We start from the raw sequence: 25,166 nt of genomic DNA on the forward strand, positions 1-25,166 counted from the left end.
ACTGAAGTAGTAACACAGGCATATGAATGATTGATGCTAAAATTAATCTTGGAGGAGGAAAAATATTTTTATAGTGTTGGCATACTTTTAAATTTTGAGACATCAATTAAAACTTCAGAAAGTTTTCTTTATCACGTATTTTGTTCAGAGCGAAATATTTACAGTTCTACCAAGAAGGCGTTCCTTCCTTTATGGTCCCCTAAATAATGGAAAGGGACAGTTTGGCTGGGTTAGTTCTAGGTTTGCAATGGATCTTATCAACAGGAGCATGCACACCCAGACGTGCAAACATGTACACATGCATAGTATATTTATTCATTGTCTGATAAAGATCATGAAACTATGCTCATAAAACATTTAGCCACGTTTTCTTACCTTTTACAGATACTGAAGCTATGATTTCAGCGGAACCAAAGACATTTTCCCCTTGGCAAATGTATTTTCCCTCATCTGATTTAGAAGCATTTAAGATCCGTAGAGTCCCGTCTGGAAGAATAGCTATTCTGAAAATTATTAAAAAAGATTTTTTTCCTGTTTTACTGCAAATCGGCTAAGTGGTAAGAAACTCTGATGAAGTCGAAACCACTTCCAAGGTAACAATAAATAAGAGAAAGGATCACTGTGAAAATATACAGTCATAGTAGAAATGTTTTACCCTTCAAGAAATTACTCAGTAAACCCACTTAATATCTTCCTATATTTAAAAGGGTTAGTGTTAAGCGTTATTTTTCTTTTGACACTTTTTTGACAGTTAATTTTAAAACTTGCGGAAAAAAGTGACCCTGAATATCGTTATTAAAACTTATAATATCACCCAGTGATATTTTAATAGTAAGCTTGGGTATTTCACCTCAAACCAAGGGTGACCTCAAAAATCAAATATAAAAAGAAACAGCATAAAAACAGAGGAGAAGTACAGAACATAAAATTAATTGTGTACAGCCAAGAGATGATTTATGGCGGTTTCTCGTGCGCCACCCACGCAGCAAGGGTATGAAAATGAGCCTGACACCTGGGCTGCTCACATTGCACTTTTTAAACATAAAAACATGATATCTGAGTTTGCATTTGGGTTCTTTTGAGACCTTTGTTAAAAGTGGACCTTGAGTCTTGTATAAAGGTGAAAGATTAAAGCATTATTAAAAATTTTTAGAAGTTCGGTGAAAATGAGGTTGACATTTGGGATTACCGTATTCTCCTGTGTTTTCATCATTCCAGAAATATACAGATTTCAAATTTAATTAGTACTTTTGTCCTTGTCTCCCTTCCATATTCCTAAAAGATAACCCATTATATATATTTCACCAGTGCATCGACCTACTTAAGCAACCTCAAACATCACAGAAGCGGCTGTAGTGGTCTTATTTGATATGCTGCTAGAGTTTGGACCGACTTCTTTTTAGGAGAGAGGAAGTAAAAGGCTGTGCTGTTTTTGCTAAGAAACAAGTGACCCCACTGAACTTAAAATCCTAAAACTGGATCCTCCCAGTGCCGAAAAGAATAGCTTACTCCATGGCAATATGATAATATTAAACCACTTAAGATTGAAGAATAATGGCTAAATCTCTTTAGTTAACATCTTTTATGTTATTTTAAAATTTGTACTCTATCTTGCCAATCACCCAGAACTGATGGTTATTGAGAGCTTTGAATGTCATAACGATTGAATTAGATTCTAGGCTGACGAATATTGTTTGTGAATTTACACAATATATTTTCATCGATAAAGATACCAGTTTAAAAACATCTCATCGTCTTCAGTATGGATCAGACTTGACTTACAACATGTAAAAAGGGAGACAAATTTAAAAGTAAGCCAAACTAGGAATAGAGAACCTGATTTTGCAATTTATGTCCAGGAAGGATACTAACTTGAGGCATTTGGGGAACACAGTGCCTTTAAAAGTTATATAATCCATTCAAGATGGTCAATGAAAAACTCTGTTCATTAATTATAAAGTGCTCAATTTCTACAAAAATGGAATATAGGAGCTGGTTCGGTGGCATGGTGTTTAAGTTCGCATGCTCTGCTTCAGTGGCCCCAGGTTTATGGGTTTGGGTCCCGGAGACGGATCTACCCATTGCTCATCAAGCCAAGCTGTAGTGGTGTCCCACGTACAAAATAGAAGAAGATTGGTGCAGATATTAGCTCAGGGACGATCCTCCTCAAGCAAAAAGAGGAAGATTGGCAACAGATATCAGCTCAGGGCCAATCTTCCTCACTAAAAAAAAAAGAATATAATGTATTTATTTTATTTCAATCCCAAAGATATACATGATACAAAAAGATATATTGGAAGGCAAAAATTACACTTTTTGTAAACAAACAGGAATTCTCTAGTGAAAATGACAAACTTTGTTGAAATTTAGCTAAATTATTATAATTTGTGCAGATTGTTAATATCTTGAACATGTCTGGATTTTATTGATCAACATAAATTTTATTCTTGCAGGTGAGACGTTTGGCTTAAAAGTTCACCTCCTTTAAAGAAATAAATGTATCTTAGATACTGGCAGTATTTCAGCTCTTGATTTAGGGTAAGTCCTTTCTCACTGACAGGAGGCAATATATTATATTCTCCTTTTAAAGATAGTTTATGAACACCCCTGTACTTTAGGCCATTGATCCACTTGGGGGATGAAGAATTCTGAATACCATGATGCTTTTTATCTGTCAAGTGGCAGTGTCATTTAACCAGAAGCCTGTCTACTGATGCAAATTGCAAATCCTTATCAGATGAGCTCATTTTTTTTAACTTAGAAAAGAAAAAATAGCTTAGACAATGAATGTGATTTACATTATAATGTCTGGCTATTGCACACATAATTACTTACATAATTGAATACTGAATTAATATTTCCTTGCAATTTCCAGCCTATTTATCTGTCTTCTCTCCTCTGTTATTACCATGCGACTCCTACATTTGGAATTTTAAATTTGGAGACTAATTCTTCTGAGACATCCTTGAACTTGGAGTAAGGTGGTAAGGGAGTGGTGAAGCGAAGTTCTGTTGTGGGTAGGGAGAGATTTTAGAAATGCAGACCAGTGTTCTAGCATTCAGTATCGCCATGCGTACTATATTCTGGTCTCTAAACTTCTCCACGAGTTTCTGCCTAGACCTGGAGATGTCTTGGTTCTCATCTTGCATTTGATTACTGGATCTCTGCCTTGTTAATCTGCCCTGTACCACAGTCTACCTAGGATAGCATTGTGCTTACCCTATCTTGCAAAGATTCATTGCTAGTTCCTTGACGCCCATCCTGATTTCCAAATTTCAGGACTATTTTCTGGATCTTCCATTTCCATGTCTGGCTTACCTGTCAAACACCACACAACCTAGTTTAGATCTTTCCAAGTACACTTCTTGCCTGGGAGTACCACCTATTTACCTGCTGCCATATTGGTTAAAGCTTATGCTTTACCTTCCAGATTAGATTTCTTTCTGGTGTTAGATCATAATGGATATCATATCATAGGATCATTAATCATTAATTGAGACCATGTGCTTTAAAGTCAGAGATGGTTAGATTCAAACCACTGCCATTGACTAGTATGTGTGTCATCTTAAACAAAGTTACTTAATCTTTTTCTTTATATGGAAAACTGTCATAATTATATATAACTAGTTCTTTAAAAGTATTAACTAGATAATATATGTAAATTATTATATGTTAGTAGTGTGTGCAGACATTAATTGAAAATGTATTAAAAATGTGAATAAAATTTGTGACAAATTTTAAAAAGGAAAATGTAGAGGGTGCCAGGAAAACTTCTCACTGTGCAAACATCAACTATTTAGGATGTTTGATAAGTCTTTTCTGGGGAGAGTAATATTTGAGCTGAGAACGGAGTGATGAGAGGAAGTTAACCAGGCAAAGTGTGGGAAAGCATAGGGGATAGCATTTGCAAAGGCCTTGAGGTGGGAAGGATCACAAAACCTTGAAGAACCAATTATAATGGCAGCAGATAAAGGTGAGCGGGTAGTGGCCCAAGGTGAGATTAGGGAGGTAGACAGGGAGCAAAATTATGTAGAACCTAGTATACCACGGGAAACGTCTGGTCTTTATTTTAAGGTCAATGGGGAAGCTGCCAATTTTTTAAACAGCCTTATTGAGGTGTTATAGGCATATAATAAGCTCACATATTTAAAGTATACTCTTCGAAAAGTTCTCACAAATGGATGCAATCATAAAACCATCACTACAGGCAAGATCGTTAACATATACATCACCTCCAAAGTATCTCTGTGTTCCCTTCTCTCCCCTAGCCTTTTCTCACACCATGTCTATCACCAGGCACCTACTCATCTGCTTTCTGTCACTATAGCAAGTTTGTACTTTTACAGAATTTTATATAAATGGAATCATAACATTATAAGCCCCTTTTTGTTTAGTTTATTTCACTCAGCATAATAAAGTTGATACAAAATTGAAATTCATCTGTGCTGTTGCAATGATCAGCAATCCATTCCTTTTTATTGTTAAATAGTATTCCATTGTGTGTATATACCACAACTTGTTGATCCATTTACCTTTTGGTGGATACTTGGCAATTTTCATCTTGGATCTATTACAAATAAAGCTGCTATTAACATCCATGTACAAGTATTTCATGGATACAGTATTTGCTTTTATTTCTTTGGGATAAATACTCAGGATTGTAATGACTGGATCATCTGGTTTATGTGTATGTTTCATGTTTAACTTTTTATGAAGCTACCGCACTATTTCCATGTGGCTGTACCCCCTTACACTCCTAGCAGCATTATATAAGAGTTCTTGCAACACTTGATATGGTTAGTCTTTTTAATTTTAGCTATTATAATAAGTAGGTAGTAGAATCTCATTGTGGTTTTAAGTTGCATTTCCTTAATGACTAATGATGGTAAGCATTGTTTCATGTGCTTATTTTCCATCCGTATATCTTCTTTGGTAAACTGATTGTTTGAATATTTTACCGATTTTTTTATGGAATTGTTTTCTTATTGAGGTTTGAGTTCTTTTTATGTTCTAGATATAACTCCTTTTTTAGTATGAGATGTGCAAATATTTTCTACCTGCCTGTGCATTTCTTAGCATTTTTCCAATAGCAGACATTTGTAATGTTGATGAAGTCCAGTTTATCAGTTTTATTTTATACTTTATGCTTTTGTTGTTGTACTAAGACTTTACCTAAGGTCACAAAGATTTTCTGTTTTCTTCTAGAAATTTTATATTTTTAAGTTTTATGTTTGTCTATGATTCATTTTGAGTTACTTTTTGTTTATACTATGAGATATGAAGCAAACTTATTTATTTATTATTGTTTTTTGTTTGTTTTTGCTTCAGGATGTCCAATTGCCCCAGCACCATTTTTGAAAAGTCTATCCTTTCTCTGTTGAATTGTTTTTTACTTTTGTCAAAAGTCAGTTGAGTAATTTTGTGTGGGTCTTTTTTCGGGTTCCCTACTCTGTTCTATTGACCTATATGTCTACCCCTCTGCCAATACCAAATTATCTAGATTACTGTAGGTATGTAGTAATCCTTAATATCAGGAAAAGCAATTCCTCTCACTTCATTCTTTGTTGTTAAAGTTGTTTTGCTAAGAATTTTGCATTGATTTTCTCAAGTGATATTGGTCTGTAATTTTATTGTCTTTTGATATATTTGTTTGGTTTTGTTTGAAGAGTAGAGCTGGTCTCAAAGAATGAATTATGAGGTATTCCCTCCTCTTCAAATCTCTGAAAGACTTTGTGTAGAATTGACACTATTTTTTCCTTAAATATTTGGTAGAATTCTTCAGCAAAGCCATCTAGTCCTGGAGTTTATTTTGTGGGAAAATTTTAAGCTGGAAACTCAATTTTTGAAATAGATATACGGCGTTCAGATTGTTGACTTCTTGACTGAGCTCAGAAAGCATTTTTAAGCTGGGGAATGTATTTATAGGAAAGAATTTTACTTTATTATTTACATAAATGAAAATTTTTTCTTGGTTTGTGATTCTTTAGTTCTGGCTTAGCCATGGATAAAATATTTAGTCTGATATGGTTAAAATCTAATAACAAGTTAATTCTAATATATTATCACCTCCCTGTGGTATATTCAGGCAAATTCAGGTTTTATTATTACCAGACATTATGAAATTCAATAGCTCATTCAAAGATGACACATTTCTTCCCACAGATTTCTCTAATTTCTTCTCCTGTTCCTATTTCTATTTGGTTACACTATATAAAGTTTCCAATATTTGGCTATTTTTATCCTACAAAAATGGCAATTTTACTTGTTTCAATCTGACGGTTATATAAGACTTGTGCACCAGTACACTTGCAGTACTGCAGAAGGAGGAAGATTCTGTTTATGTCAGGAGTGAAGAGGCATGTCTGTTCCCTACAAATCTCCTCTGCTATCTCTGACTGCTCTTTTCCTCAACTGCCCCGATATCTGATGCTCATGATTCAATCAATTGCTGTGCAGCTGGTATTTGGCTCTTTCAAGAAAATCAGCAAATGATACTGGGTCTTTTGGATGCCATCCATTGAGAGTCAGCTGGCCTGCTCTTCAATGTCACCTTCTTTCAAGGATTCAGGTTGAAGTGCTTCCCTAGTTACCAAGATAGAAAAAAATGGAATATGACAAACTACACAAAGACTTTTCAAGTTCCCACATGGAAGTGGGACACAACAATTGTACTGACATTTCATTGGCTAAAGCAAGGCACATGGCCTCCAATGACCTCAGAACAGCACGGAAGCACAATCTTACCATATGTCTGGAAGAAAAATGAGAAATATCTGGTCAATGGCACTAAAGATTACTGTATTCCTTGTGCTATGTCAAGCATGGCATAGATATAAAGGAGATTTTAAGGCACAATCTCTGTTCATAAAATTTTAACAATTTAATTGTTCACACAAGGACTACAGACCAATAAAATTATGTGTCTGGCTATAATTCTTGTGTAGTTCAGAACAGAAGAAGACCCACAAAAGTGGGAAAAGTTCAGTAACAGAGGACAGGGTTTGATATTGATCTCAAAAGATGGATAAGTAGAAGGAAGTGGAAAAAGCTTTTTAGAAAAAGAGAACAAATAAGCAAAGTAAGAAAAGTCAGAAGTAGGCATAGTATGTTTATAAAAGAGAAGCATTGAAGCAAACGAGAGTAGCGGTTTTGCTTTTAGGGAAAATAGCTAACAAGGTTTGAAGAAGCATGATAGCAACTGCACTGCTGGTAGCCACTCACCAACAGCAAAAAGAAGAGGAGCAACGCTCCTTGTGGTGGAAGAGGGAGTGGGCTTGAGGATTTTGCTGCAGAACATTGACGAGGGGTTTGTGACCCAGAGAACAGGCTGGATCACAAGGCCAAGATAAATATCCATACCCTTTGCTTTTGGCTCTACTTAGTTTCTCTGAACAGGACACACTCTCCTTTGAAATGAGAACCCCTACAGATTTTTTACACCAATTATAGGGTGAGGATGTGGCTATGAATCAGGTCAGAGGAGAGAACCCAGGCCAGAAAAAGAGCAGCTATGCACAGGCTTTTCTCACCCCAGAGCTAAGAGCCCCAGTTAGAGGGAATCTGGGTGAGCATATGGGTCATATTCACACTACAGGATCTCCTGGAATAGCCCCCAAAGAGCATGGACATACAAGATTTGACATGGAAGGACCTTAAAACTTTACCTATACCTCAGTTCCCTGTAAATGAAATAGTTACCCTCTTAATAGGAAAGACAATTATATCTGCAATTATGATTAAAGGAGGTAAGTGCTAAATGGAGATGTACTTTTCTGGAGAAAGTGGTATCTAAGCTGAGAACCGACAGAATGGTAGGAATTAGGGCACTGAAGGGCTGCAAGCTGGGGAAAGAAGGAAGTGCTTCAGGTACATTCACTGACTACTCACTGAATGGCTTCTGTATTCCAGGCACTGTGGAAGCCATCAGGGATACAGTGATGAGTAAGTCCTAATTCCTCCCCTTAGGAACCATGGGGAATAGAAGAAGCATCAGACAAGAAAGCAGGAAATTAACATTCAGAACAATAAATGCTAGAAAAGAATAAGTACAGGGGATTATTTGGAATATGTAGGAGGGGCAGTTCACGAGCTTGGGGGATCTGAGCCTGGTTAGGGAAGGCATCTCAGAGGAGGAGACACCTCACTCGAGGGTTAAAAATTACTTAGTCTTACCCTTATCCTGGTTTGGGAGGGGATAGGTAAAATGACATAGGATAAGCCTATTGATTTTTTTTCCTAATTGTTTTTCTGAACTCTAGTCTTTTACTTCTTTCATTCAAATTGCACATTGCCTCTGGATTTAACTTCCTAAATCATAGATATAATCACTCTTTTGTCTGAGTTTTTCATAGTTCCCTATGGCCTACAAAATAACATACCTACTCCTTAGTATAACAATTGAAAGTCTTCACCAAATGGTCAGAACTTCCATCACCTTCTAATCTCCCACCCTGTGCTCTGCAGATCTCCAAACTGTCTTGTAATTCATTCTCAATATATGTGGGTTTTTTTTTTTTTTTTTCTGAGCTAACATCTGTTACCAATCTTCCACTTTTTTTTTTTTATTTTGCTTGGGGAAGATTAACCCTGAGTTAACAACTGTGCCAGTCTTCTTCCACTTTATATGTGGGTCACCGCCACAGCATGGCTGATGAGTGGTGTAGGTCCACACCTGGGATCCAAACCCGGGCCACCAAAGAGAGCATGCCAAACTACTACTGAACCACTATGCCATGGGGCCAGCCCCTCAATATATGTGTTTTATTTTGTTTATAATGATGTGTGACTCACACACACACACACACACACAGTACTATACTAATATACTAGGTACATTGTACAGACAATAATTGGAAATTATAATTATAATTAAAAGCAAATACGTTATGCCATCTTCTCCTTTCCCTCCTCCCAACCCCAATGGATCTCTTGCACGTCTCTGAATTGTTCAAATCTCTATTTGGAGACCTCTGCTCTAGTCATCTAAGACCACATACCTTTCATTGTTCAGACTGCTACCTACTTTCACTGCTCAAATATACAATCTACCTGAACTCCTCATTAATCCTCTTTAGTTAGAATTATTCTTGCATTCATTTTTGCTTCCTCAGAACTCCATCATAGCATTTGTCACACTTTTCCTTAGTGCACAACAGCCAGGGTGTTTTATCCATTGAACACTATGGTTTCAGTATTTTCAAGGGCGTATATAAGGATCTGAAACCTGAAAAAACATGACTGGCTCAAGTAATCAAAAATAACTACAGTCTTGAAAATAATACAATGTAATACTATAACAATCACCCACAACTCATCTCTTCCATTGTTATATAAAAAAAGAGTTCCCATCATAACAATGTAATAAAAGATTGACTATTATATTAACATTTTCAATCATAAAGTTGTAAAAACTATTTCAAAATACTTTATAGCAAAAGGCATATTTCAGATAGGCTATAGCTATATTTTATTATTTTTGATAAAATCTTGGATGAGATCTTTAAAACATAAGAGAACCTAGGACCTATGAAGTTCTTAAAAGGGTTGTGCTAATAATAAACATTTACTGATCATGGCTGATGTGTCAGGCATCATACTAATCTTCCACATTATTTCACGTAATGCTTCTAACCACTATGTGAGCTGAGTATTGTTAGTCTCATTTACTGATGAGAAAATTGTGGTCCATCATCATTTACTACTTTATTCAAGGCTATTCAGCAAGTGGCAGAGTGCTGATTTCAGCCACACTCTTTGATTTATTTGTTTGCCCATCAGTAATTCTCTGACTAATTTGTAACCTCCTTCACTTATTGTCTTCATAAACTCCACAATCACTGGTACTCAATAAATGGGGACTGAATTAAACTGAATATAACTTTAACCAATTTATTTTATAGATGAAGAAATTGAGGTCCTGAGCCCTTCAAATCACTTTTTAAAAAATGACGTGGCATATAGTTTGTTTTGATAACATTTATTAAGCCCTTACTATTTGCCAGGCCCTCTACAAAGCTCTTTTAATACACTATCTTATGTTAATTCTTGCAAAGACTCCAGGATATATTATTACCCTCATTTGATCAAGGAAGAGGAAGAAATAAGGCACAGAGAACTGAAATAACCACTTGGATTTTAGATAGGCCTGCTGGATTCCAAAATTTGTACTGCACTTTCAGCTACTATACATGGACCCAAAGTCAACATTAAAAGAAAGCTTTGCACAAGATCACATGCTAAGTGGCAGCTCTGACCTACAACAGAAGCTGACAGAAGTGGAAACTCAAGGGTAACAACAAGAGAAGACACATGCTTCCTATAGATGATGGAAATGAGAGAATTTTATACTCCTTAACTTGATCAGTAGGATTTTAAAAAGCTAAGGGCAATGCACACTCAAGGAGGGCTGTGCTGTCACCATGCTCTTCCCTTCAGATGTGGTTTCGCTGGAAGGAAGAAGTGAGGTGACCCAGAAAGACATGTATGACAGCCTTTAGAAAGCGAGAGAAAAAGCTTAAGTGCAGAAGTTACTTTAATTAATGGACCTCATCCCTGGCTCTCAGCATCACTGCAAGCATCCTAAAGAAATTGCAGAAGCTTTTGTGCTGAGCCACTGAATAATTTCAGACCCTCCAGGCTCTGAAGGAAGGGTGCGAAGGAGACTGCTTCTATGTCAGATCTAAACATCAGAAGCTGCTTGCCATTAACAAAACAAAACAAAACCCCAAACACACATTTGTGTTGTCCTCTTTCTGAAAGGTATCTCTACAAGGATTTGTCACAGACAAATCAACCTTAACATATACAGAGCTACACCCAATCTTTTTCTTCAAGTTGTCTTCCCACTGCCATGTTTCCCATTTTACATGAATTTGTAGGGAAAATGCTGAGTGTTCATATACCTATTTTCCTGGAGACAATGTGCAACTTTGCTCAGATTCTCGAGGGAGTCTGTGATGAAAACAAAGTTAAGAGCCACCATAAAGTCCTTTATTTTATAGATAAGTTAACTGCGCCAGAGAAGGAAAGCCTAGAGTATTTCTTTTTTAAAGCTCAGACATAATTCAGACTATTAACTTAGAATTCATTATTTACTTTTCTTTTTCTCTCATAACATATTGGTCAAGCTGGATCTATTGTACATTTTAAGTAACTCTTAAACCCATTCCCTTGTTTTTGGCTTACTGGAGAGTCGAAAGGCAGTGGGTAGCGCACATGTAGTGCTTTTACTTTTTCTAGTCACTGTCTTCAACTATGTTTTGTCCAATCCATTTTTCCACTTCCTTCGAACATCCAACAAGGTCCCATAGCTTTTAGATAACTTTCAGTTGATACAAAGGTAAAACTTATCTCTCATTTTCTGCTCTTCTCTTCCACTCCCTGTTCAGCACTGACAAGTGACTTGGACCCAGGATCCTGCAGCTGCAATGAGAACGGACAATCTTCACACCTTTTTCCTTCCTTCTTCCCAGTTCTTTTTCTCCTCCTTGTGTCAGAGTGGGAAGGGTAGAGCTTGTAAGGGACTAGTATCTTTTACTTACCTAACTTCTGTTGTGGTCTTTACCGGGACATTGCTGCCATTCTGGGTAAAGCTGCTGTCCACGGAATCATTGTTGAGGGAGGTCTCCAAAGACTGGCTCTCGTGAGCACATCAATGAGTCTTTGGGCCCTCCTCACTGCAGAGTTCCCCGATGCGGCCTCCTCTTCAGGCACAGCCTCTTTCAACTCTCTGTCGGCTCCCAGCCTCTGGCATTTAGTTCATGGAGCCCAGAAAGCTCATACTTGCCGACTGTCTCCAAGGTCCATCGAAGTGGGGAATCCTGCATACTCTTGCCTTTCTTAATGGTAAGAGTCTAAGTTTCTTTCCTGCCACCCCCTTTCTGCTATGTCATCTCTCTCCAATTATCTTTGCCCTCCTGTTCAAACAGGGCCAGGAGCCAATCAGCAAGTCTGTTGTTTAAGCAAATGTTCCATCAAAGAATACAATACCTGTTTGATAATTTCTGTGAGTCCTTGGAGCCTTCCTTTAACTTGAATTTGGAAGTAGGAAGGGTAAGAAAAAGCTTAGCAGTCCCCACTAAGCCAAAGCCTGCAAAGAATGTCTTCTCTTCTCTGTAATATTCTTTTATGCACACAGGCGTGAGGCGGGGAGAGGGGTGTGGATGGAGAAGGTAATGCTATGCTGGGATGATATTTGGACAAGCAGAACTGGGTTCAGCTACCTAGGCTCTGGAGAAGCTATCTGGTTCCTAAATTTTTAGGAGTCTCTTCAGAATATTGGATGCCTAACGTAGCTTTATTCTCAGCGTTGAGTCTCAGGCTTAACATATAACTATCACTTTCTCTTACTACTTCAACCTTATTTGAAGCTCTTATCAGAATTCATCTAGTTATTGCAATTCTGCGGCTCTGTCTTCAGTATCAGGCCACTCCCAGTTTTAACACATTGGTCCCACTGCCTTCACAGTGTGGCACATGATGCTGTTAATTTCCATCCATGTCTCCACACCACATTAGGGGTAAAATCCAAACTCTTTAACATGATATATGAAAATCTTCATTATCCTAATGTCTCTCTGCCTTCCCAATCTCATCTTAAACTCCTCACTGCTTTCTCACATCTAAACCCATCCTATATAAGTTCATAATGAGCTACTTGTCATTCTCTGAAGAGTGTGTTTTCCCATAATCTTGAGTCTTTACAAATAATTTTCCTCCACCTGAATAAGGCTTTTCCTGCATCCAGCCTCATATCTGTCTGGTAGCTTACTTATCATTCTCTAACATTTTTGTTGTCGGTGCTCAAATCACATCTGAGTGATGTTCCCTGATCCTCAGTTACTATCTTCCTACTCACATATTATTATTCCTCTTTCCTCTTATACTTTTAGTACGTTCCTCAGTCTCCCAGATCACAGTATATTATGCTATAAATGTTTTCCCTAGAATGAAAGTTATTTGAGTAGGAAATGAGTATCATAATGACACAATAAGTAGTTAACAACTGGTGGTTAAACAACACTTAAATTCCTCATCAGAGTATCTGATTAATCACCACATTTTAGTGTAAATTAACTTATCAGACCACATTTTTTCCATGAGGTCCATGATGAGAGCTCTGGCTATCTGACCAGGGAAGGGCGGCAAAGAGTAAAATCGTAGAAGAGGACAGTAGAAGGCATTTTGAGTTAACTTCATTTGATAGGATTGGAATTCCTGTCTTTATTTTCACTGTAGAAATATTTTTCATTCTTTTCATTGACTTAGCTACATTTCATAGTGCTATAGTGTGTCAAGTAGTATGAATGTGTCAGTTTTTCTTTATTGACAATACTAAACTAATAAAAATTTAATGGATGTTCTTCCTTTGAACCATGCTTTGAAAACACTATTTATTAGCTAGATATAAACCTGTGTATTTATAACATTTTCATTCTATTTTATATTAAAGTTATTTCTTCCTTATAGGCTCTTGAATGGTTTGATAAAAACCTGTCTCAACTAAATGCATTTTTTCATTTTCCCCTGGAAGCATTTGGTTAGCACTAATGAGAAATTGATCTTACAAAGAGAGAGAAATTAAAACCAAACACACTAAAGCTAAGTAAATGCCTTCAGAGTGACTGTGCACTGGATTCTAAACTTTTCCACCGAGATGTTTCTAAAACTTAAAGATGCTATGGAATTGGATGTAACTCCAAACTGAGAACTTTTTTAGTAAAAAACAGAGTTGAGATGGCATTGAATCATTTACCCCACAGCTTTTCGCAGTGTTTGGAACTGAATAATCTGTCATTTCACATTAACTTGGACACGAAACTTGTCAGTATTTCTTAGTGCAGACTAAAAAGGAAAAGGACTGAAATCCTTTATTACTCCTTGAATTTGTTGTGAGTGTTTGCATTTTCTTTTCCATCTGCTACCTGTATAAATACCTAAGTCTCATAGGAAGTGGGGATAAATTATTCCTCTTCTGAAAGCTCTAAGGTCACAGAGATAGGATCCAGGGCAAAATTAAGAATTTTTGATATTTCCACCTGGGATGGTTTTTAGTCCATTTTAAATTATACTGACCTAATTAGAAAGCACGACTGTGGCTAAGCTTTTTAATATTAAAAGAGTGCACTTTATTATTTTTTTATTAGTCCTTTCTTGGAGAGCAGCTCTTCCACTATGTAGCTCAAGCTGCTTTTTGAACAGAGTCAAATCAACATCAGTTAATTGATTTTTATGTATAGTAGTGTAGGGTACGGGAAAGTGTATTAAGTAGTCAGTACAAAACCTCACTTCTGATCTCATCTGTTAATTGTCTTTTATTTTAATTCTATACCTCATCTCGTTCATCTATAAAATGAAGAGTGTGGACTAGATTTCTAAGAAACGTTTCACCCATTTACTTGTAACTCCAATGTTTTTCTCAGTCTCAGGCTGCACTCCATGATTTCTTTTCTATCTTGGAGTAAGCCCCAAGCCCCAGAGACTCTGTCGGCATTCTGTATTCTTTTTTTTGGGAAGCTGCCTTGAAGTTTCTTTCTCATCAATATCTGTCTCGGAACAAGACATGTTCTCAGTTTCCAACTTCCAATTTTCACCCAACCATAGACACGCAGGTGACTGTCCTCTTCTGGGGATGACATGTGAGAATATAAAACATTGCTCAGTGCCCTTGAGATACTCCCTGATCCCTTTTTCACTTATGTGAAACCAGGTTGTTTCACATACTAACTAGACTCAAGAGTCCAGTTACTCTTGAGTCGCTATGCTATTTAAAAGACTCAAGAGCTAATTTGGGTGGTAAGGAGTAACTATATGTATTTGACGAATTTTAAGTAAGTATTGACTAGAGAATATGAAGAGATCAAACATAAGTTAAATTTTCAGTTGAGTTTAGGGCTTAAGCAGTGTCACAAATAGAAAGGTTTGGAGAAATGTGAAGCTATTGTCTGGATAATCCAATCAGAAAACTATATTATCCCAGCCATCTTAACTTTTAAAATGCAAGTCTAATAGAACTACATCGTTTGTGCATTTGATTTCTTTTAATCAAAATTGGTAGAGTGCCAAAAAAAATCACACACAGGTTTTTTATTTTAGACAAACAGACTCTGGCTACTTACAGACCCTGCTTCTTACAGGCAAGCAATTTTACCTCTCTGAACAATCTATTTGTAAAATGAAAGAATAATATTTATCTGGTGGTACTGGTAAGAATTAGAAATGTGTAAAGTGGCTTTCACTGTGTTGAGGCTAAGATATCCTGTGGCAATGTTAAGATCAATGCCATCTATGGTTTAATGGTCACCCTCCTGGTTGGGGGCTTTGATATCTTGTGCATCACAGTCTTCTATACCATGATTCTTCAAGCAGTTGTGAGTCGGAAATAGTCATGTCTATCTCTAATATCTACTTTATTAATTTAATTCGCACACATATTTAAAATCCCATTTAAAATTTAAATGATATATTAGTTTTGAATATTCCTTTTCCCACTCATATAATTTATAAAGCAAACTTTTTCAAACTCAGAGCCACATTTTAGGTCATTTAAGTCAGTTTTCCAGGATATATCACCTATGTAACCCAGTTAGCATTTGTTAGTTACTATTTGTGGAGCGTCTACTATGGCCAGGCACTGTGCTATATTCTCTTACCTTAGAAATTGGGGCGGTCTTTTCATACAGTAGCATTAAGCTAAGATATCAATGATGAGAAGAAGACAGCCATTCAGAATCTGGGAGAAGAATATTCTTGCCAAAGGAAATAGCAGGTACAAAGGCCCTGACACTAGAATGAGTTTGGGTCCAGGGATAGAGAGAAGGCCAGTGTGAATGGAGTGTGCTGGATGAACATAAGTGTGGTAGATATTTATATTGATGGAAAAATTTAAGTAGATTAGCTAAACAATTTATATCTAACTTGCTATGGAAGAAAAAGAAAATGGTTAAATCCTTTTTTCAGTGAGAATAATCTGAGATGTGAATACAGACTTAATTACTTAAATAATATTCACTTTAGCTTGGATACAAAATTTGGGTCATTCATATCTTCAAAATAATGTTTTAGCATCACAAAATTGGCTGAAATAATATGCATCATCTTTTAAAAAATTTCATAGTCCTAGTCAAGTGTCTTAAGTGGAATAGGACCCTTTAAAAGCACGTTATTACTTTTGGCATCTTTAAACAAGGCAGTTCAGTTTTTCTTGCTATTTTTAGGGATCAATCTTGGTACGTCTGGACTCAGAGAAAGCTCAGCTACCAACTGAATTTCATAATATTGTACTAACAAATGATTTTTATTCTTTCATTCACTTATATTTATTGAGCATTTACCATGTGTCAGCCATTGTTTCATGCTTTGTTCTCCACAGGGGAGGTGAAATAATTTTTTCAAATTTTTACAAAATTCTCAATGACGTCCTTCTGTTCCTTGAATTCAAAAATGCAGCAAACTACTGCCAGCCACAAGGCTTTGGGTCTGGAATGCTCCTTTGCTCCATTATTACTATCTTCCCTTTGGCTAGTTAACTGATACCTATCCTTCGGTTCTCAATTTAAGTGTCAACTCCTCTGAGAAGCCCTCCCTGACTGCCCCAGCCATCGTCTAGGTCGGTTTCTTCCATTATACACATGCATAGGATCAGATTTCTTTCCTTCAGAAAGAAAAGTAAACTCTTTAACCAAATTCTTTATTATTCTTTACTATTAATTAATTAGTGTGATATTTATTTGAGGCTTGCTTCTCCACTATAATATAGTATAAGCTTCCTAAGGGCACTTCCAGGGCTATTTATGGCCATCATTGTATCCTTCATGTCTAACTTGGGGACTGACTCAGATTAAATGGCAACAAAGTATGGAGTGAATAAATAAATGCATGAATTAAAGAATTTTCTCAAGAAAATATCTCCTATTTTGCCATGCTTTAAATGTATTGTATCAGTCATTTCAATTTTTTTGTTCGTTGCTGTTGAAATGAAGCTTAAGAAATACTGAAAACTGAAAGGCTTGTTTTCAAATAACATCGGTATTTTACACTCAGGTTGTGTCTTAATCACACTGAGAGCACAGTAAAAGAAGATTAAGTAGGGCTGCCCCGGTGGTGCAGCGGTTAAGTTTGCAGGTTCTGATTCTCGGCGGCCTGGGGTTTGCTGGTTTGGATCCCGGGTGCTAACATGGCACTGCTTGGCAACAAGCCATGCTGTGTCAGACGTCCCACGTGTAAAGTAGAGGAAGATGGGCACGGATGTTAGCTCAGGGCCAGTCTTCCTCAGCAAAAAGAGGAGAATTGGCAGTAGTTAGCTCAGGGCTAATCTTCCTCAAAAAAAAAAGTAGAAGATTAAGTACATTATTAACAGCGTTTCCTCTTGATTCATTTTCATGAATATCTTTCTCAGTGTACTATTTTAATTGCAGTTTAGAGGCAGGGGTTGGAAGTTGGGGCAGGCAATCCCACTTAAAAGGGTTGAAAATGACACGGATTTTCACTGCAGTACAATTAGGAACCCCTCTATGAAACCCAGATAGGAAGAAAAGCAAGGAATTAAGACACTTGGGGTCTGTCTTCTTCTGCCCGTTGGTTGTTTGCCGTTAAGCAAGTCATTTCACTGAGGGGCAATTTCTTTCACCTATAAAATGAAGGAATTAGTCTAGGTGGTTTCTAATATCTCCTTCAGTTCTAAACATCATACAGTTTTACAGCTAAGAAAACTCATTCAGGGACAGAGATCTTTATTTGTAATTTAGATATCTGAACAAACATGGAATCCATCAGGATAGTCAAATTTTCAGTATACCATTAGGCAAGTGTACACAAATTTAGGTCTTTGACACAATCTAGTAACTTCTCCTCTTTACTGCCTGTTCTGGATTAGATATGGTGACAAACTCAACTGAAAGGAAGGAGGACAAAACTGTTTTTCAATAACTCATTTTCTTAAATGAGTCTTTGGGAGAGCATGGGTTAATTAAAAGAAGTGTTCTTGGCATAATTACCAAGGATCATTGAGTAATAGCTTAAGTTAGAATCAACTCTTTATATGGAGGCTAAATACAGTTAGGATAGACAACAATTACCTTGAGCAATATGAAATGAACAACAGAGTTATTTCCATATTATCCTGAAGCACAAAGTGCCTTTTAGTGGAATATGCTTCTTTAAAATTTAGGACTGGTAATTAGATGTTTACATGGAACATTTTCATATGCCTGGGGTAGCAATCATCTACTAAAATAGTATTATTGTAAGGTTTGTAATAATGTCTGGTTAGATGAAGCCTGATTCTCTAATTGGTTTCAGAGTCTTCAGCAGTGCTGCCAGAATAATAAGCATTGATGACACGTTTTTTTACTCCAAAAAATCATGCTATAATTTTTTGCTGCTTTTCATGTATCATATACCATTTTTGTAGGAGAGGAATTCATGAAATCACAAACGCTACTTTTGATTTGGTAGGACTGATGAAATAGACTCGAATTACCAAGCAGCTACTGACAGTCACTTTGTAGGTCAATTAGAACAAAGATTCAAGGGTCAGTGATTGCCATTGTAACAAGTCAAGGAGACATGGATACCTTTAGGAGGCAGCATAATGTAATGATATAGACTTTCAAGTGAAGGCTCAGGAGTTCGATAAATCTGGCTTCAAATTCTTTCTTAGTTATTTCCTAGTCTGTCATGCAGATAAGTTTCTTAACTTCTCTGAACCTCTGTTTTGTGGATATCAGTCATCTATCTCAAAGGATTGCTGTAAGGATTGAGAGGGACACACAAATTGATCTGCGTCATGTCTCACACTCAAAAAACATTCAACAAATGTTGGCTATCATTTATAAAGGAATTGTAGAATCTTAAAATTGCATGGGGCTTTACACATTCATCCTCATGCTCACAGTAGGAGTTACTTTTATTGCTTATCGGATAGAAGATCATTCAACTTCAGTGTTTAAACACTTTAAGGGACAGAGAACTCACTATTTTGAAAGTAACTCATTTAATTATTGAAGAGCTTTATTGGAACTTTCTTAATAATGTCTAAAAATGGACTTCCATTTAGCTAATAATATTTTCATATATCTATTTCGTTACAGTTCACAAAGAACTTTTGATACAATATTTCATTTGATACAACAACCCAATAAGGGAGGTGTGGTCCATTCCTTTACTCATTTATTCATTCATTCACTAAACATTTATTGAGAACCTCCTATGTGCCTGGCACTGATCTAGGCGCTGGGGAGTTATGGCTTTGTAACAGATGAGAGGGCCAAGTCATGGGAGGCTGACACTTACCCACTTGAACACAGTGGAGGCGGAACTGGCACCAAGATCTTTAGACTCTTATTTTAGTGTACTTCTACCAGATTATTTCTAACATTAATTATTTGTTTCTGATAGATGAGAACCTGAGTCTCTGATTTCTTCTCAATATCTCCTACATTGTCTCTCTTTATTTTAATTAATAAACTTTAATTTTTAGAGCGGTTTTAGGTTCACAGAAAAAGCAAGTGGAAAGTATAGAGTTCCACATACTCCCTGTCTCCACACACAACCACTTTCCCCTACACTATTAAAATCTCCCTCCAGAGTGGTACATTTGTTACAATAGATGAACTACATTGACACATCACTATCACTCAAAGCCCATTGTTTACATTAGGGCTCACTCTGGCTGTTTTACAGTCTTTGGGTTTTGATAAATGTACAACCACATGTATCCACCACTGTAGCGTGATACAGATTAGTTTCACTGCTGTAAAAATCCTCCGTGCCCTGTGTATTCATCACTCCCTCTCCCCTAACTTCTAACAACCACTAATTTTCTTCCTATCTCTATAGTTTTGCCTTTTCCAGAATGTCATGTAGTTGGAATCCTACAGCATGTAACCTTTGCATATGCTCTCATTGCCTCTTTAAATTTCTCCTATTCTTGCCACCCCCAAACGAGCCCTGACCCTGATCACCTCATTTTTTACCCCACCTCCCATTCCTCTTCCTACAGTTCTGTTATTAGGCTGCTCCTTGGCTGAAACCCGTTAGCTAAAACTAAGATTGCTTGAAAAATTAGGAAATAAAATTGTACATTTACAATATTTTGTGGTTTTATGACAATTTCATGTATATCTCACTTGATTCTTAAAAATGTGGTAGATTAGAACTTATCAGGTCCCTTTACAAATCAGTTGGAAAAATTAAGTGACTTGTGCAAGCAAGCAATGAGATGATTTCAAACCCACCAGAATCTTCTAGCTCATTCTATGCTCTTGCCACTATTACTGTTGGTTTTCTGGTACATTTCTACAAAAATCAGTTATGGATTACTAAATTCTCCAGTTATTTTTATTTTTATCAAAGGTATTATCATTTTCTTCCATGTCTTTTCCATGATTCAAATAAATATGTAGTGCTAGTGTTATAATATATAATATCATAAAGTGTAGAAAACTGGAATAGGGAAATTGATATTTTTGACATTTATTTTGGGACCTTTCTCTGATTTCTCATTTATACTATATTCTCCATGTTTTCTTTCCTTCTCTAGTTATAAGTAAAGTACTATTTTTTTCCATTTAATTTCAAACTTATTCACGAGCCCAGTGTGATATGAGGATTGGTATATAGAATAAAGAAGATGTGTTTCCCATTTTTAATAAGATTGTATTTTAATTTAGAGCAGAGGCATAATAAAGAGTCAAAGGCATAATAAGAGTCAAAGAACTGAGAAATACAGAAAGACATTAAAAATATACATTATTAAATAGTACTTTGTCCTATCCTTCTATTCATCTTATTGTTATCAGAAGTAGATTTTTAGCTTTGTGTAGGTCATCAATGGCAAGTGTTGGACACAGAAAACCATACAAACTTAATCTCTCAATCTCGTGATTTAAAATTGAACAAGGATCTACTAACATTCATAGCAATGAGCATAGCAATCTACAGGAGTAGGTTAACAAAAGTAGGCTAGTTTTAGCCCTAGAGGATCTTCCAGACTTAGCCTTGTGGTTAGGAGTGTGGACTTGAGTTAGACAGCATTTTGACCTTTGGTGACTAATGTAACTTCTCTAAGCCTTGGTTGTTTGATCTGTTAAAAAGAATGATAATAACAACGCTCATTTTATTTGGGGTAATAAGTGACATAAAGCATATGAAATACTTTTTGCCGTGTCTGAAACACAGTAATGAATAGCAATTATAATGGCTGTTTTCACTTGGAAAAGTCCTTTGTGACAATGGAAAGTGCTAGGGAGGCAAACTATTCCAAGCAGAGAGGAGCAAATCAGAGAAAGTGAAGTACTCAGTGAGCTGGAGAGGAGAGTCTTTGGTTAGAGGGTAAGTAAATTAACTTGGGTAAAGAAACAAGGCCAGGAAAAATAAGATGAGTGGGGTAGGCAGTAGGCCAGGAGATTGATTTCAGGACCTCTGCTATTTAAAATAAATTCTAAAGCAATAATGCAGGAAGTTGGATACTGTCTCTGTTGTCTTCAGGGAAATAGTTGCTCGATAAGTATTAGTAGTAATGATGCCCAGTGGAATTCTTCCTCCAAGAAATACTTTTGTATCTATTTATATCTTTATCCAGATCATCTATAGCTATAAATAAATATATTGCTTTGTTATGTAAAACGTTTGTTTAAACCACTAACATTGCAATGAGAGTGTTCCACACTGAGTGGCAAATATAAAAAATTTAAACAAGTATAAATGTAATAAAATAATCTTTATAATGAGACTTGGTTTGTACCCCAGTTCCTTATTTTTATTAGTTATTCTTTCAATCCTAATTTAAGATTCTCCAAACTAATTTTAACAAAGGATGTGTCTAGTTAAACTCTAAGCTAGAAATCTGTTCTTCGTTTTGTTTTCAATTTGTCAAAAATAACTAAACTTAATCAGAAGTTTTGGAAGATGATTTTTGCCAAATGCTCTGCAAACAATGTTGTTTTTTGACATAACGCATTAACACATTTCTAAGGCTGAAGGAGGCGAGAAGGCAATAATGAACTAGTGTCTTATTCAAACTCCCGCGGCTGCTCTGAGTGAGAAGAAAACCTCATTTGGCATTCTAGAAAGAAAGTGAGTTATCTGGTACTCTGACTTGCAAAGCAAGTTAACTACCATCTATCTCTCTCTTCTGATGAAAGGCGAAATATTATTCAGCAACTGGAGAAAAAAGGCAGTTACCAAGAAACATGCGTTATATTCAAAGATATTATTACTATTAATATTAAGGGTGAAAAGGTGTTTGTTTCATTAGCAAACAACAAATGAAATAGATGAAATAGCATGTTTGAACTCTTCAGTTCTCTCATTTGTCTCTGCCACATTTCTGATGTTCATGGCTGTGACTGTGATTATCCTTACGGGGTGATGACAAACTTAAGTTTTCTTCCCTCTCTGTCCTCTCTGAATGAAAGTATCTTTCTACTGGAAGTCTTAAACAATCATCTTTCTTCATCTCTTAGGAATATGCATGCTGTGATAAAGTGAGTGCACAACAGAGAACTTAAAAAACACTGCCTGAAGTAATAGTGCCCATGGGAACCGCCTATCACTCTAGATTATGTCTATTTGAGAGGTCTTTTGAACCCAAGAAATACTGCAAATATTCAGCAAGTTTACTGTAATAAGCAAATAACTGGGATGTGCTATACTGTCAACCCATTATCTTTAGAAAGGAAACTTAATGACCTTTGTCACACAGGTTTCTTCCACGATAACAAAAAAAAATTGAAAAGAAAAAATAGCTCAGTGGAAGCATAAAAAGCCATACTCATATGGGCAGTCTACAATCTAGGTGATTTAGCAGTAATAGAGGGATTTTGGTGGAAGGTGGACATTTTAAATAATAAGTAAAAATTAGCTGTATTATGTCAAAGAGAAAGATGTATAAACCATTTGTGTATACTTTAAAAAAATTACCAAGTGAATGCCTATGTAACCATCACAGAGGTCAGGAGCTAGAGTGTTGCCGGTGCCTGCAAAGCTCCACTGCGTGGTCCACCGTGATCACAACCCTACCCATAATTTTGACTTTGGTGATAATCACTTCTGGTTTTTCTTTTAGTTTTATCATCTATATATGCATTCCTAAACAATATGGTTTAGTTTTGCCCATTTTTAAACTTTAAAGAATCACACTATGTACTTTTTTGTTCTTGCTCTTTTCATTCAACATTATGTTTATGTGATTTATCTATATTGTAGGATGTAGTTGTAGTTTATTAATTTACATTGTTGAGTAACATTCCATTGTCTGAATATATTATAATTTATTTATAATTGTTGATGGACATTTGGGTCATTTTCAGTTTTCAGCTATTACTCGTGGCTCTGCTATGAACAGTTTTGCATGTGTCTCCTGATGTGCATATGCAAGAGAGTAGCTGGGTATTGACACAGGAGTAGAATATCAAATTCTTGGGCATGCATATCCTTGCTACATAATGCCAATTTTTTTTCCAGCATTGTTGTGAAAATATACAATCCCTACAGCAGGTATAAGATTTCCCATTGCTCCACTATAATTTGGGATTGTTGGATTATTAAAATTTTCCCCAATTTGGAGGACGTGTAAGGATATCACACCATTTTTTTTTCTTTTTTAATTTGCATTTCCCTGATACTAGTTAAGTGGAGCACTTTTTCCCATTGGAATTCCTCTTTTGTGAAAATCTTCCTCAAGACTTTTGCCAGTTTTCTTCTCTGTTTTTATTTTGTTTTGTTTTTGTTTGTCTTATCATACATCTGGATACTAGAGGCTACTAGATAATTTTAGTTATGTGGTTGAAATATCTTGTCCCACTCCAAGGTTTATCTTGACACACTCTTTAGGGTGAATTTTGAAGAACAATGTTTCACAATTTTAATACAGATCTTGAAAAATCAGTCTTCCTCAATGGTTGCTTTTTTGCCCCTTTTTGTCTTTTTTTTTTTAAGAAATCCTTCCTTCCTTCAAGGTCATGAAGATAGTCTCCTACATTATCTTTGAAAATTTTGCATATTTAGGGCTTTAATCCCCCTGAATATGTTGTTGAATATGGTGTGGTAGGGGTAAAATTTTTTTTCACATGGTTTTTCAGTGTTCCACTGATCTACAAGACCACCTCTGCCTTGAGTATCCGTAAACGTGTGGATCTGTTTTTTTTCACTCTATTTTGTTCCATTTGTCTGTAAGCCAATTTGTGCCAGGATTTCATTATCTAAATTCTATAACTTTATAAGAATAAGATTGTATTATAGTTGTCATCATATTTTATAAGGAAAGTTCTCCACCTTGTTCTTTTTCTTCATGTGAATATTTACAGTTCTTGACTATTTGCACTTGTATATCATTTTTCTTATTTGCTTGTCAAGTTCCATAGAAGTCAAAGCAAAAATCCATGACCAGTGTTAAAACCTTGCTGAGATATTGATTGGAATTTTTATCTTTACAAAATTGAGCTTTTCAGTTTATGGCCATGGTATATCTCATATTTATTTGGAACTTCTTTAATGCCTCTGGAAAAAAATATTATTTTCCTTCAATGAAGTCTTGCTTATTTTAATTAGATTTATTCCTGGGTTCTGGATTTGATTTTATTCTATATTAAATTTATCCCTTTAAAACATTTTATTTTGCTTTTATTATTATGTGGAACTACAATCATGTGAAACTCTATTTCAAGAAATTTATCTGCATGTTCTTTTAGTTTTCAGTATACACAATTATATAATACATGAAAAATGAGAGTTTTGGGTTTTTCTTCATTCAATCTTTATATTTTCTTATGCACTAACAATATGTCATTGCAAATCCATATTATTTTCTTAAAAAATCCTGCTTCAACTAATATGCATATTAAGAAACATGTGGTAATGTTTATTTCACAAATATAATAAAATTGCTATGTGTAAAATATAATCAAATTACTAAGCGGTGCTTAGTTCAATGGCAGATAAACACGTCAGTTTTAAGTAGACAGGTACCCAACAGATTTGAAAGCTACATGTACCAGAAGTAATTCGTTATTGCTTGCTACTCTTTTCCATGTTTGACCAAAAGTCAGACAAAATAATGTAATTTACATGCCATTATCAAATTATTGGTTAGCTTCCTTAATACTTAAATATTTTGATGATAGAAAATACAGTGACCATTGATATCAGTTAAAATATTTTGGCATAGT

The 25,166-nt window shown here is 35.8% G+C and overlaps 1 protein-coding gene across 3 annotated transcripts in view; it reads right to left on the minus strand.

Annotated features, from left to right (window-relative positions):
• Nucleotides 1-25,166, minus strand: part of CNTN5 (contactin 5) — a 1,141,798-nt gene that overhangs the window by 130,787 nt on the left and 985,845 nt on the right. For all 3 annotated transcript variants that reach the window (XM_070490393.1, XM_070490391.1, XM_070490392.1), the window contains one exon: nt 376-503. In XM_070490393.1, coding sequence (XP_070346494.1) covers nt 376-503 — 128 coding nt within the window. The remainder of the gene's footprint in view (nt 1-375; nt 504-25,166) is intronic.

The sequence above is a fragment of the Equus asinus genome, chromosome 20 (assembly GCF_041296235.1).
Source record: "Equus asinus isolate D_3611 breed Donkey chromosome 20, EquAss-T2T_v2, whole genome shotgun sequence".
Taxonomy (NCBI): domain Eukaryota; kingdom Metazoa; phylum Chordata; class Mammalia; order Perissodactyla; family Equidae; genus Equus; species Equus asinus.